This window comes from Ilyonectria robusta, assembly GCF_021365365.1.
Source record: "Ilyonectria robusta strain PMI_751 chromosome Unknown BGZ61scaffold_5, whole genome shotgun sequence".
Classification (NCBI taxonomy): Eukaryota; Fungi; Ascomycota; class Sordariomycetes; order Hypocreales; family Nectriaceae; genus Ilyonectria; species Ilyonectria robusta.
Window position 1 is genome coordinate 1,449,755 of NW_025764439.1, and position 13,703 is coordinate 1,463,457.

Here is a 13,703-nt window from a genome sequence, read left to right on the forward strand (position 1 = left end):
AGAGTCCCCTTTGTCCGTCATTTCCCACCGTCGACTCTTGATGCTCTTTAGGCCCGCACCGAGTTTCCCTCCTCCCCTTTTTTTGCATCCGTGAAACTCGCACAGCGAGCAGGAACCTTAGCCTTCATCGGTATCCCCTTCTTTTAAACCCGTGTCACAACTTGTCATTCCTCTCTTGGGCAATTTCACATCGTGTTAAAAACATCACCATGTCGGGCAAGGAGGAGCTCCCTATCCTGATCCCGTCGGAAGACACGCCAATGGACCGCCGCTCACATCCCATTGGTTTCATACCAAGACCTGGAGGCCAGGTTGTCGAGGAGGTTTTCCTTAACTCAGACTATCGCGCTCCCAGGCCAAAGCCTGTTGAGCAGATGACTTCCGATCCTTTACCTCGCAACAAAGTGAGGGCAGCCCAGAACCGAAAGGAGCCGGCACCCAATATGCTGCTGCTTATTCAGAATGCCTTTGAGGCTGAGGAGCGAGTCAATCCAACGGGCGAGAACCTCTGGGACTTGAGACGAGTGGTAATTAGCATTACCACCGTAGTCTACCACCAGATGATGTTATCTCAGCCAGGTAGTGGTCAGGTCCTTTCGAGTGATGTGGAAGTGCTGAATCGTCGTGTTCAACATGTCGAACTAGAGTTGATTGAACGCCGAACGAAAGAGCGACATCTCATGGAGCAGATCCAGCAGCTTCAAGCAGAAAAGCAGGAGCTCGAAAAGACGGTAGAGAGGGATATGGCTGCTATGGAAGAGAGCATGATTGAGTATGGTCCAGAATACTGGGAAACTTACACCAACCATATGGTAGAGAGTGCGGTCAACAAAGTTGCTGGCAGAATCAACCAAAACGGGGCCCCGTCAGTGTTAAGAGGTCCCTCGGTAACTCGCTTTACCCCTCGCTCAACATTCGCGGACGATGCAATGGGTCAATGGAGGAGGAAGAAGCATTCTCTTGTCAATCCGTTTCAGCCTGCCATTCCGGTTCGACGGTACGCGGCAAGCAGCCACGTCGCGGAGCCCGAGACACCACCGCCTATTATGGAAAGACCCCAGAGGGATAATGTCGGCGAAGTTGAAAACCTGAAATTGGTGAGACACATACGAAATCGCGACCAAACAGTTGTTAACTCTTAAACAGGTGATCAGAGGCCAGGACAAGGTGATTTCAAAACTCCAAAAACAGCTAAATATGCCCGCCCGAGGGATTTCTCGTCAAGGTTCCACAGCCTTTCCAACTACCATACGCAAGAGAAATCAGCCGGATGAATTTAGCTCGTCGCCTGTTCTACGAATTTTATCCACTCCGAGATCCCCATTGCTTAAGGCACTCCGCTCAGCAAAAAGTATGCACAATGAAACTGAAATCATTCACTTGATTCGGTTGGCGGAGGATAAAATCACACAACTCACGGAGTCGGCCAAACAATGTACAACCCAGGAGAAGACGCAGCGTAAGGGAGTGCAAGCTATTCAGAAAGCCCTGGATGAAGGGATTCGGAGAAAGGAGAAGCTCGAGGATGAGATGGGGAAGACCGCCGACTTTTTTGCGCATGGAGGTCCATCTGCTGAAATGCAGTCTCTTCACAACCGGATCAGGAAGATCGCAGAGCGCCTTGGGGCCCAGAACGAACAGAACAACCGTCTCGAGCAAGAGAAAGACGTTCGGGGGCAGTGGCTAACATCTGCCACGACTCTGGCCGCGCAGATGAACAATGTCATTATCTCTCTCAACCAGTTGCTGGGTTGGCTCAAGACGAGAAAACAGCAAGGGGTGTGGCTCAACGCGGAGTTGGAGGACGCGGAAGAATCCGAGGCAGTCTTTACCCCATTGTCGGAAAGGCGTCTTCTGGGATCACCATCATGGCCCTCGAAGACAGTGCCCGATTCTGCCAAAACAACTCTGGCAGGCATTGAGGACGTACCGGGCACGGGTGGCGGTCGGATGTCTGCCAGGAGCAGTCATGTAGGGCCAGTACAGGATGCTCCGGCTGTGGAAATGTCGCCCTTGGAACCCGATGTGCCTGGGATGAATCCCTTTTGGCGCATTGTCGTGGACCAATTCCTGGCTTGGAAGATAATGTACGCATTCGGTCGCGACCTGGGCTGGGAGACCTTGCGATATCTCAACGCTATCGACAAGGTGGAGGACATACAGATGGAACCCTTCAACCCCCCCCCTTTCCCATGGGAGGGGATGCTTACAGTTGCGTACCATCTCCAGCTAGCCGCAACGCTCGAGGTGTATGTGGCGAGCCAACGCCAACGGGATATATGGATGTCGGCGAACGGGTTGACGAGGGACTACATGATCCAGAGTCACCGGGAGCCGCCGGCGTGGATGTTCATTCCTGGAGTGGACGAGGACTTGATCTTGCGCGGTCGAGATGTGCGACGCTTGATCGTTTGGGTGATTGGCCTGCTCCATCCGGCTATCAGCAGCATCTGGGACTTCCTGTTGTGGGCTGTTGAAGCGTCCACTGTGTGGATCTGGCAGCATCTCTGGTCTCGTCGTTGAGCAGTGTTGATGGAGTGTGCTCGGCGGTACGTGGGATCGCGATGTCCGAACCTGTTTGGTGTTTCGAATTTGGAATTTTGGTCTACGGTCATGTATGCGAGAATGAAGTGTGTGACGTCGGTTGGCGTGCGGCAATGAGACGGGGAAGTTTGGTCAGCAATAGTGCATTTACTACGTAGTATCATGTCAGTTTGAAAGAAGGATTTGTCGCGATGCCGAGGCCCTGCAACGCTAGCTTACCCGAGTTGGCCGCGTATTTGGAATAAGTTTGATGTTCATATTTGCAACTGGCAGCAGTGTCCACTCATTAGTGCTGTCCACTCCATGCTGCATGTCTCGGTTACGCATGTTGACAGGGCGCTGGGGGTTGGAACAGGCACCCGACGGGACGATCAAGTGTCAAATGACTAGGGCTGAGCGGGAGTTGGTGGCCAAGCGTCTGGATGGGGTCGTTGGGAGCATTAACTTGATGCAAATACCCGGTTTGGGAGTTGGATACTCCCGTGAGTACTAGGTAGGAATGCATTTGGAATTACTTCCCATTCTTTCACAGCCACAGCCACACCCACACAATCCGCCCCAAGTGCCAATAGTGTAAGCCATCCTGGAGCAATTCATCCCCGAACCTCGGCATCATCCCTCCCTACAAAGGCAGCCTGCTCGACTGCTCCAGTGGACGGACACCTGGATTCGGCCGAGGCCGTCGCTGAAGTGGGCCGACGCAGGCCAACGCAGGCCAGAAAAGCTTAGTTTCTACCACTGAGCCGGGCCCAGCGTGGTGTTGATGTCATGGATGCAATGACAGAACGGGCACAGTCCCTCTCTCGAATCTTCGCATATTACCAACCAAAACCAGCGTCATCCATTGGCTCCATGTCCCGGCCCATCCCTTGTTTGCTTGTAACCATATCGTCGCCATGATGCGGCCGCCACGTCGGTGCGCTTCGCCGAGCCACGCCGTGTACTTAAACACCCCGCCGCTCGCACTGTTGTTTGGATCTTCATTCTCAATGACACTATCGATTCACAGCACACTCGGCACGCACCAGTTCCACGACTTGCCTTCACGGATTCGCACGTCTTCTATCGCAACATCCTCAGCAAATTTAGACCTCGTATCCACAAGAGCAACTACCCCGCCCGGCTTCCATCGCCCAGCTTCTCTGTCGACCCGACCCAAAATCTCAACAGCCCGTCGACCTTATCTTCGCCTTCAGCAACGCACCTTCAGCTCTCAGTCACACCACGCCGCAGCCATGTCGTCCCAGCTCATCCCGTCAAATCCATCTGATGTCATGGTCATTCGCCATGTCACTCCCAACATTGCGACCTTCTCCGTGCCCTTTGCACGAGTCGGACGAATCAAGATTGGTGGTCGAGGAACTCTCGGTACGCCTGCCTTCTACTCAATTGCCCCTCCCATAACGCAGGTTTCCAACCTCCATGATAGTGAAGCTCTCTTCCGGCGCTCTCGCCGTCTTTTCCCCGGTGGCTCTCACCGACGCAGCCAAGGCCAAGGTCACTGAGATGGGTGGCGACGTTCGCTACATCATTGCCCTCGACTACGAGCACCACATCTTCATCTCCGAATGGGCCAAGGAGTACCCGGCCGCCAAGATCATTGGCCCCGAGGGTCTCCCAGAGAAGCGCGCCAAGCAAGACGACCCCAAGATCGGCAAGGAGGAATTTGCCGTTGTCTTTACCAAGGCCAACAAGGGCGCCATCCACATCAGCGAAGAGTTCGATACCGATTTCGAGTACGAGTACGTCGAAGCCCACGCCAACCTCGAGATTGTATTCTTCTACAAGCCCGACCGTGTCCTCATCGAAGCCGACCTGCTCTTCAACCTGCCCGCGACCGAGCAGTACAGCAAGGTGCCTGAGGCAGAGAAGCCAGCGGATGGCTTCATCGGCAGGCTGTTCTCTGGACTCCAGGACGCACAGGGCGATGCCCGATGGATCAAGCGTTTCAATTGGTACACGGTCAAGAACCGCGAGAGCTTCAACGAAAGCATCCAGCGCATCGACAAGTGGGACTTTGTCAGCCTGATTCCTTGCCACGGAGATGTCATGGAGGAAGATGCGAAGGCAACCTTCCGCAAGGTATTTGAGTGGCACCTGAAGGGAAGCAAGCACTAGTTTCCCGAGGGATGATGAGTGAATGATTGACGCGGTGTGATGTCGGTTGTAATGGTTGGACGGGATGTTGGTACCCAGTTTGTTACTTTTGCTTTTGCTTTTGCTTTGTTGATACCAGAGGACAGATGTATGCTGTCATACGAGCACCAACATAGAGTGCGCCAATAATGGGTTTCATGTATGTAACTTCAAGTGTTTGTTCAATATTCACGTTTTGTCGAGGTCATGACTGGAGTTACTCTACCGTGTAAGTCTATAATTTTAGACCAATAAGCCACGGGTCTATTTCCCCCTGCAAGCCATCATTGGGGGGATCAGATCTAGTGAATCAGAATGGCTAACAAGATACGTGAGCCTAATAAGCTCTCTCATGTTCTGCCACGCCGTAGCTGGGAGCTTACCTGCCGGTCCGTGCGCCCCACCACTCGGCTCTTATCTTATCGGCCGCCACCCACTTGACGTTGACGTTGGCGCGGGAGGCGCAACTCCAGCCACGACCATCACGATCGCGACACTCGCCGAGCTCAGCCGTGAGTTCTCCTTCTCCCCCAAATCGCCCTCCCGGCCCAGAATGACTTGATCCATCATGGCTGAGTACGGGCGCATGGACCCGTTCTCCTTCGCGGGCTCTAAGGATGTCCATCATCCGGTGAGCATTCGCATGTGAGCGCCCTACACCAACTTCAAGCTGGCTTCGCGTCCACGTTCCACTGACACGCCGTTGCAGAATGAATCTGGAGGGCGAGGAACCCCCATTCAAGCATTCCACCCTTCTTGAGAACCCCGACTTGCGACACATCGGATCCAACACCAAGTGAGCAGGCCCGGTCCCCACGCATCCGCGCCCGACTGACGTCAGTTCTAGCTCCCACTCCGATCTCTATGTTACCGTTCAGGCCTGGGCTGGCTCGAAGCCCTTGACCGTCCCCGTACAGACCGCATACAAACCTTTCCGATCCGAGCGAAAGTATGGTGACCCCAAACTGCCGGCGGACCTACGTTAACGATGACATATAGGTGGAACGAATGGCTCCAGCTGCCGATTACGTACGACTCCCTCCCCGCCAACTCCTATCTTGCTATAACGGTATGGGATCTTTCGCCCACCGGGGGCAAGGGCGCACTCGGCCATGCGATTCCGTTCGGTGGTACCACGCTGCCCATGTTCGACGAAGAGAACCAAGTGCAGAAGGGCCGGCAGAAGTGCCTGGTACATCGCCATAAGCACGCTGACGGTACCGATAACTCGACGACCCCCGCGCTCAACTCAACAAAGAAGAAGTCAAATTCTCGTAAAGGCCCTGCTCCACCCTTGGATAAAGATGCTGAGGAGCTCGATCGTATGGAGACTCTGTTCAAGAAGCACGAAATGGGCGAGATCCCTCGGGTTGACTGGTTAGACCAAATGGTCTTCCGGAGCTTCGAGAAGGGAGGTTTGCAGGCTGCAAAGTCATCCATGAAAATGCTTCAGCGCCAGCGGGCTGTTAATGGAGAGGAAAACACTAATGGTGGCCAAACGAAGCATGTCGCAGAAGATGGCCGTCCGGGTCCCTCAACCTTCTTGCTTAACGTCGAGTTACCGCGCTTTGACTTTCCGGTCGTGTTTGCCGACCACGAATACGACCCTCCGCCCATCTCATCACTTCAGAATCTCTCAGTTTCTCAGGTCAGCGTCGCCCAGAGACAGCCGCAGGTACAGTACGGCCCAGGCATCAATGCCCTCGGCGAGGGCTCTTCAGGCCCTGGTGGACGTCTCGTGAAGGTTTATGACCCTGAGGTGGGTCACAGGGACAACCCAGCCGAGGCAAAACATCGACGGCTGTTCCGAAGCTCGCATCGCCATGGCATTCTGGATAAGGACCTCAAACCAAACGCCAAGGTGCGAGATGAGCTAAATCTCATCATGTCCTACTCCCCAACCCATGTCCTCAACCCAGAGGAAACAGATTTGGTGTGGAAATTCCGTTACCATTTAACTCGGGACAAGAGAGCATTGACCAAGTTCGTCAAATCGGTAAACTGGAACGACCAGAGCGAATCGAAACAAGCCATCCAGGTTCTTGGACGTTGGACTGAGATTGATATTGACGACGCCCTGGAATTGCTCGGCCCATTGTTTGACAATGGGGCGGTGCGTTCCTATGCTGTGGAGCGACTTCGCAAGGCAGATGACAAAGAGCTACTCTTGTACCTCCTGCAATTGGTGCAAGCTCTGAAGTACGAGCATATATCGACAGACTCGACCGAAGAGGGTACTCACGATTCGTCTCTTGCACGGTTTCTCATCCAACGAGCAGCTGCCAATTTCTGTCTTGGAAATTACTTGCACTGGTATTTGATGGTAGAATGCGATGATCGCAGCCCCGAACAGGGACTTGACAACCGCAACATTTATCGCAAGGTCGCATACGAATTCATGACAGAGTTGGTGAAGCAGCCAGATGGTGTTGAGAACCGCAAAACACTCCTACGACAAGCCGAGCTGGTTGCTATCCTGTCCAGGATCGCAAAGGAGGTCAAGACATCCAGTGAGAGCATTGCCAAAAAGGTCGATCGGGTTAAACACTTTCTCGCGGACCCAAAGAATGAACTCCTGGTCATCGATCCACCGCTGCCGATGCCGTTGGACCCTTCGGTTATGATCACGGGAGTTGCACCCGACCAAACTACCGTGTTCAAGTCGTCACTGAACCCGTTCAAATGCACTTTCAAGACCATAACTGGAAGTGTCTATCCCGTTATCTTCAAGCTAGGCGACGATCTAAGGCAGGATCAATTGGTCATTCAAATCATCACCCTGATGGATCAACTCCTGCAAAAAGAGAACCTTGACCTTAAGCTCTCGCCTTACAAAATCTTGGCAACAAGCACATCTGCTGGAGCCTCGCAGTTCGTCCAGTCTGCGAGCATATCCAGCATTGTGAACAAGTTCAAGGCTAATCCCGTGTTGGGCTACCTAAAGTACCACAACCCGGATGACAGACAGCCTCTTGGCGTCCGTCAAGAGACTCTCGACACTTACGTGAGGTCCTGCGCCGGATACTGTGTCATCACTTATATCCTGGGCGTAGGTGATCGCCATCTCGAAAACCTTCTCCTCGCACCCGATGGCCACTTTTTCCACGCCGATTTTGGCTTCATCCTCGGCCGTGACCCCAAGCCCTTTGCGCCGCTTATGAAGCTGTCCAAGGAGATGGTTGACTGCATGGGTGGCGTGCAGTCAGATCAATACCAGCAGTTCAAGCAGTACTGTTTCTTATCCTACACCGCGCTGCGCAAGTCGTCGAACCTTATTCTTAACCTCTTCAGCCTCATGGTGGACGCTAATATCCCTGACATCAGACTGGAACCCGACAAGGCGGTTCTCAAGGTCAGGGAACGGTTCCATCTGGAGATGAACGAGGAAGATGCTCTAAGGTACTTTGAGAGGGTTATTGAAGACACGCAGACGGCGCTTGCACCGGTGGTGCTTGACAAGATACACGAATGGGCCCAGGCATTCCGAGCTTAGCATATGAAGTTACCTGAATGGTTTGGAGTTTTTTGTGGATATAAGGATACGCTGCCATCATAGAGTAATTCATGCTATGACAATAGCCTTGCAATTGTGAATGCGGCCTACTGATTCGTTGTGTACCAACTTGCTTGAGCCATTGCGATGGGCTCAGCCAGTAATGACCCCAGAAGGGTTCTCATATTGGCGAAGGAAATATGGGACCGTCTCCATGGTCATCTTTACCTGCAAACTTCATTGATCTTGCAGATCTAACCTATCTGTCGTTCTCCATATAGATATGTTAAACAACCCGTCTAGACTAGGTCGTAGTGCAACCAGGTTATGCCAAACTCAACGCCTTATCTGACATTGGCTTCTTCGGACCACCCGAGCGACCCATCCTAGGCTGACGTTGCAAATTAGACACTACATATAAACTGTAAACCAATGATGGCAACCCCCTCAAGGTATTTGGTTTGGTTTTTCAGCTTTACTCAATATCATCATATGGATCAAAGCCATGCAGTATTATCAAACAGTGGAGATAAACAGCAAGTGCTACACCAGCACCAGAGGAAAGAGTAGCTGAACAATAAGGTTGTTGCACCCTGGTCTCTGCCTGAAGCTTCAATTCAACCCTTATGACTTCAACCCTACTGTCTACCCCGAAGGTATCGTCCAAGACTTTTGTCCCAGACGGGTTCTCTTGTGGACTATATTACATGGCCCTGCCTCTTCATCCTGCCGCATTGCCTTTCTGGCCACAACGAGCGAGCATTAACCATTCGCCTTTTTGTCACTTCTTTAGCACACCGGAACCAGGTCATCATGCATCCACCTCCCTAGCCTTATCCCATGATACTGTCGGGTATCCTAAGCGGACCATCCATTCCAAGTATATCTCAACCATTCAACCAGGAAATAGGACACATATCGGTCAATTTCTTCGACAAATTTCCTTGCCCGTTCTTCGTCGCAGCCAAGAGGCAATTGGGAAAATCCAAGTTGAAATCCAAAACCATGGATGATGTGAATCGCGACCCGTCAGATCCTATTTTTGACGAACTCTTTCCTTATCACGCAGGGATTTCCGGCCAAGCCGCCAAATTCATGAAGAACACAATTGAAGATACACTCGGACATATCCTCGGATGGGCCGAGGCAGTTCTCGAACCACAGAGACGAGACCGGACCATGTCTAAGCGCCTCAATTTAGACCTTGAGCTGTTTACCGAAGGAATTCGCAAAGTCGCCCTGGAACCCCTCGATAACTTCGATGACGAGCTGGAACAGCTCGCAGAGATATTGAAGCACGCACATACGCTCTTTGACGAAATTAACCGCGAGATTTACCTCTTTTATTTCACGAATGCGATCATGAAAATGGATCTCACCAACATACTGGCCCGATATCTCCCTCCGTGTCTGGCCGACGATGACTTCTGCCTCGAAAGCTACAACCGGGTTGCTCCTCACGCCCTACACATTTACGAGCAGGTTCATCTAGAGGCGAAGGCTTTCCAAGAGTGGCAGTACAAGATTCAGTACGGCAATTCTCCCGATGTCTCACAAGACCAGCCGTGCCGTCTTTGGAACGACATCTTGGTGGACGCCGTCATTCATGCGAGGGATATATATGGCAGCGAGGATTTCCCAGATCCTCTCTCACTCGAAAGCATCATACGAATCCTGGGGGACGCACATACTCGACACGCTAACGTACTCATCCCGGACCAATTCATAGGCATCGAGAGATTTCATGAACTCAACGACATGCAGTTGGCGGCCACGCTGGCGGAGGATCTGTGGACACTCGAGTGTCGATACAAAGAGCTCGGCCATCTAGGGGCCGAATATGACATCGAAGACCTAAAGGCAATCATTAGTGAGGTCATTGGAAAGAATTTTTCCCACTTCAAAGTCTCCATTTCGGGAAAGATGCTCGCTGCGTGGAAGAAAGACGACAATAATCATGACATCCGAATCGAGTATAACTATAGGGACGATGATGACGACGACGACCTCTTCGCAGACGTCACTGTGGGAACTGGAGTACCCCGGGTTGAAGTTCTAAACGGACATTTAATAATGTTGGAAAATGATGCTTCCACATTTGAGGATAAGCAATGGGACGTCGATGTTGGATTTGTTAGGGGCCAGGCAATCGTAGAATGGGAGGAGGAGATCCGCCGGCAGCCTCATCAGGACGGAGACGAGCCTCCTTTGTATTCTGAGAGCTTTAACGATATACCACCCCGTTATGGGGATGACGAGTTGGTGCAAAGAACTGCGCCATTGGATATCTAGCAGAAGATAAAAGGTCCTAATAGTATGGGTTGATCAAATTTTTTGAAAGGGGCGACTCTTGAGGCCAGGTGTACGAGTGATTGGGGGTTACACGTTGTTTCTTATAAGGACAACGAGTTGTACTATTGTAATTTTGAATATGATTGGATAAGCGTCGACTTGTCACAATGCCCTGAATTCGCGGTTCAAAAAGAACTTGATTACGGGTTATGCTCCTATGTTGAATTGCGCTCCAACATCGGCCTCGTTCGCCTTAGCGGCACGGGAATAGTTCACTAAAGTGTGATGAAATATTGAGTTATTGCATTCCCATGTGCTTCCTCCGGATCAAGACAGTATCCCAAAGACCAACGCCGTTGGCAGCGAATCCAGTGTGCTTTGGGAAGAAATCGTGCCTGGTGATTCAACTGTATTCAGCAATAGATGGCAGCCGGACACCATCGAAGCCTAGCATTATTCGCCTTGCAGGGGGACATTGATCCGAGAAGCTACCTGAGAATTATCACCAACATCAGTCTTCCACGCCTCGTTTTCAGCCCCATCAAGCGAATCACGTCAGGTAATCAGGGCCTCAACCGTTTCGAGCCCATCCGAAGTGAGTCCAAAGAGCTGGGCCTCATGATGTTGGCATATGAACGATCGATGTCTCGTACACTGAGACATAATCCGTCATTGAGGGGGACGTCCGCAAAAAGGTATCAGGAGGTGGAGCGATTGGAATGTGGGCAGTCTAGGCAGGCTGCATCATCGACAATCCGATGGCTAGAGAAAAAGGTGTGGCGAGGCGGTTCTTATTATACATAAGATTACCGATAGATGGTATGTACATCCTACGTTATTCGTGGTGCTTACATCATATCATGTCCAAATCTAGGTATCGCCAAAGACAAGCACGCCCTTGCCTTTACGGAAACCTTGGAGTCCTTGCTGTACTGCATTCCGCAGCGTCTCCTCCTCCGTCTCCCAGTCCCACTTGACCTCCTCGATGGGCACGTCACGGAACTTGCCCTCGCGGATGACGTTGAGGATATCGTCGATCATGTGTTTGCGGCCTTCAGGATCACGCTCGTTCCATCGGCTCAACCAGAAGCCAACGAACCGGATGTCCTTGAAGATGAGCAGACCGACGGGAAGCGCCACAGGCTGACGGGCCATGCCGCCATAGGAAACCAGAGTAGCGTCCTCGCCAAGAGAACGGGCAATGGCGGTGGCCGATTTGCCGCCGACGCAGTTGAGGCCGAGACCGATCTCCTCACGGCCCTGGCGGGTGATTTCCGCGAGCTGGTCCCGCCATTCGCGCGACAGGAACTGTGAGTCCGTCACGACGACGTCGGCACCAAGGTCGTGAAGCTCCTTCTTGAGCGCCTCAGTCGCCTCGGGGGTCTCACGGTCACGAACGACGTTGATGCTCCTCAGTCCCCACAGCTTACCGAACTGGATGGCGGACCGACCAACACCGGAGTTGGCACCATTCTGGATGAACCACTGGCCGCTACCGACCTCGAGGGGCTTCATGCCCATCCCAGCCTTAGGGCCGGCACTGGGGCCATATGATCGCAGGATCTTATAGGCCGTGCAAGGGTTGACGCTGACAGTCGCAACCTGCGTAGGTGTCAGGCCCTCCTTGTTAACTTTGATGAACTTGGAGGCTTCATCGATAGCGTGCGTCCTCCAGGTGCCGAACTGACCGACAGCGGGGAGGACCCAGTCGCCTTTCTTCAGGGACGAGGACGGGTCGCCCGAGGACAGGACCTCGAAGACGCCCTCATTACCGGGGACGACCGAGGGCTCAGCGGTGCCAATGAGGGAGGTGAAGGGTGGTTTAGAGCCATAGGTTCCCTGGATGGTGTTGATATCGGCGGGGTTGATAGGCGCAGCGAGGGATCGGACGAGGACGGACGACGAGGGGATAGATGGCGAGATGGAATGGGTATGGACTCTGCGAGGAAGTTGTTAGCGCTGCGCACCTCCCGGCAACGACCGAAGAATAGAAACCTACTTGAGCACATCTTCGGGCTCTCCGTACTTGGAGAAGACGAGCGCCTTGGCCTGGGTGTAGCCGTATGGCCCAGACTTACGTCGCACAGCCGTCACAGGTAGCCGACTCAGGCAATGGGCGTGGAGCTTGGCGGAGGGCCGAGCAAGTCCCGAGGCCAGCGGGCGGAGGTTCAGACGCTGCGCACTCGCCATTGTGTGCGGACAAAGCGGGCGTGGTGCAGGCTTGAAGAATTGATATTGCTCCGGTAGCAAGTCGGTTTCGTCGTGGGACGCGGGATGTTTGAACGGAGCTCCGATGGAGTCTAAGCTCGGCTTCTCCATCAAACTAGTCCATGACGTGAACCGATGCGCGGGCGGGCCAATCAGGCGTTGCGATTAACCGGGAGCGGGGCGTCGACGGACGGGATCTAATTATCCAGACGAGTAATTGTCGCGATAGCGATTGTGATAGCAGGAGATGCAACATGCCTCAGTATGCATTCCTTTTCGATTGTCCGTTGGGAAGGGAAGATATCGTGGGGCAATTCTTCAACTCAGCTGGCCTGCGTCGCCTGGTGTGTGAAAGGTGAAATTCCTTCTGGGACGGGCATCGCCCACGCAAAGGCGGGCGGGCGGTTCGAGTACGTACAGACAGTATTCTTCGTCTGTCCACACTCGGATTGTCCAAGGCTGGACGCGGAGATGAGTTGGCTTCGGCGCTGGATCTGGTAGATTCATGCGATATTCCGTGACATGTTGTCTCCCCAACTTAGGTGTCTCGCCGAATGTCGCAGGACGAGCAGACGAATCACATCCAAGCCACGGGCGAGGAGGCCCGAGATCTCAGATGATGTAAGACAATGGCGTCAGGGCATATCTGGTTGATGGGTGTCAGGGCGTGTGTGACTACAGTTCCCCCTTGAGACGACGGCCGCCAGTGTCCCGCTGGAACTAGGTGTCAAGCCATTACTTTGTAAAGTTCAGTTGTCATAGGCGCCGTATGTCAACCAGGAGACAATGATCAAGCATGACAGCACTTAGATCTGAAGCACACGAGCAGATGGACAGAGGAAGTGCGCCTGCAAAGAGGCTACGACGGGGCGGGGAGAGCGTGTTAGCTGCAGGCCACGGATGTACCTTGCATCACCCCCGGATTGGGATCCAAACGAGCTACGCCACATCAAGGGGTTTCAGCCTACAGCAGGAAGTAAGCTACAGCAGGTAGTAAGGGAGGAGTTCGTGTCTGGCTAACTTAATGCCA

The 13,703-nt window shown here is 53.0% G+C and overlaps 5 protein-coding genes across 5 annotated transcripts; 4 read left to right on the forward strand and 1 right to left on the reverse strand.

The window, feature by feature from the left end:
• Nucleotides 1-209: 209 nt before the first annotated feature.
• Nucleotides 210-2,523, forward strand: BGZ61DRAFT_475239 (uncharacterized protein; the record flags this gene model as incomplete). The annotated part of the gene is made up of 2 exons (XM_046248668.1): nt 210-1,097; nt 1,147-2,523. 2 exons carry the CDS (start codon nt 210-212, stop codon nt 2,521-2,523), a joined length of 2,265 nt encoding a protein of 754 aa, XP_046107688.1.
• Nucleotides 2,524-3,065: 542 nt separating this feature from the next.
• On the forward strand, nt 3,066-4,962 carry BGZ61DRAFT_446781 (uncharacterized protein). Its single transcript, XM_046245241.1, has 2 exons — nt 3,066-3,912; nt 3,974-4,962. The coding sequence occupies exons 1-2, from the start codon at nt 3,441-3,443 to the stop codon at nt 4,660-4,662; spliced, it is 1,161 nt and encodes a 386-aa protein (XP_046107689.1). The 5' UTR covers nt 3,066-3,440; the 3' UTR covers nt 4,663-4,962.
• A 49-nt stretch (nt 4,963-5,011) lies between these two features.
• BGZ61DRAFT_415490 (kinase-like domain-containing protein) lies at nt 5,012-8,511 on the forward strand. The gene is made up of 4 exons (XM_046243354.1): nt 5,012-5,325; nt 5,390-5,476; nt 5,528-5,629; nt 5,680-8,511. The coding sequence occupies exons 1-4, from the start codon at nt 5,249-5,251 to the stop codon at nt 8,171-8,173; spliced, it is 2,760 nt and encodes a 919-aa protein (XP_046107690.1). The 5' UTR covers nt 5,012-5,248; the 3' UTR covers nt 8,174-8,511.
• A 502-nt stretch (nt 8,512-9,013) lies between these two features.
• BGZ61DRAFT_475242 (uncharacterized protein) lies at nt 9,014-10,465 on the forward strand (the record flags this gene model as incomplete). The annotated part of the gene is made up of 1 exon (XM_046248669.1): nt 9,014-10,465. One exon carries the CDS (start codon nt 9,014-9,016, stop codon nt 10,463-10,465), a length of 1,452 nt encoding a protein of 483 aa, XP_046107691.1.
• Nucleotides 10,466-11,335: 870 nt separating this feature from the next.
• BGZ61DRAFT_475243 (uncharacterized protein) lies at nt 11,336-12,655 on the reverse strand (the record flags this gene model as incomplete). The annotated part of the gene is made up of 2 exons (XM_046248670.1): nt 11,336-12,404; nt 12,465-12,655. 2 exons carry the CDS (start codon nt 12,653-12,655, stop codon nt 11,336-11,338), a joined length of 1,260 nt encoding a protein of 419 aa, XP_046107692.1.
• Between the last annotated feature and the right edge of the window lie 1,048 nt (nt 12,656-13,703).

Bases quoted from the DNA above. Each gene is read 5' to 3' on its own strand.
- BGZ61DRAFT_446781 (XM_046245241.1), top strand. From the start codon at position 3,441: ATGATGCGGCCGCCACGTCGGTGCGCTTCGCCGAGCCACGCCGTGTAC. The intron at 3,913-3,973 runs GTACGCCTGCCT...CCTCCATGATAG, and splicing joins TGGTGGTCGAGGAACTCTCG to TGAAGCTCTCTTCCGGCGCT.
- BGZ61DRAFT_415490 (XM_046243354.1), top strand. From the start codon at position 5,249: ATGGCTGAGTACGGGCGCATGGACCCGTTCTCCTTCGCGGGCTCTAAG. The intron at 5,326-5,389 runs GTGAGCGCCCTA...ACGCCGTTGCAG, and splicing joins CATCCGGTGAGCATTCGCAT to AATGAATCTGGAGGGCGAGG. The intron at 5,630-5,679 runs GTATGGTGACCC...GATGACATATAG, and splicing joins CCTTTCCGATCCGAGCGAAA to GTGGAACGAATGGCTCCAGC.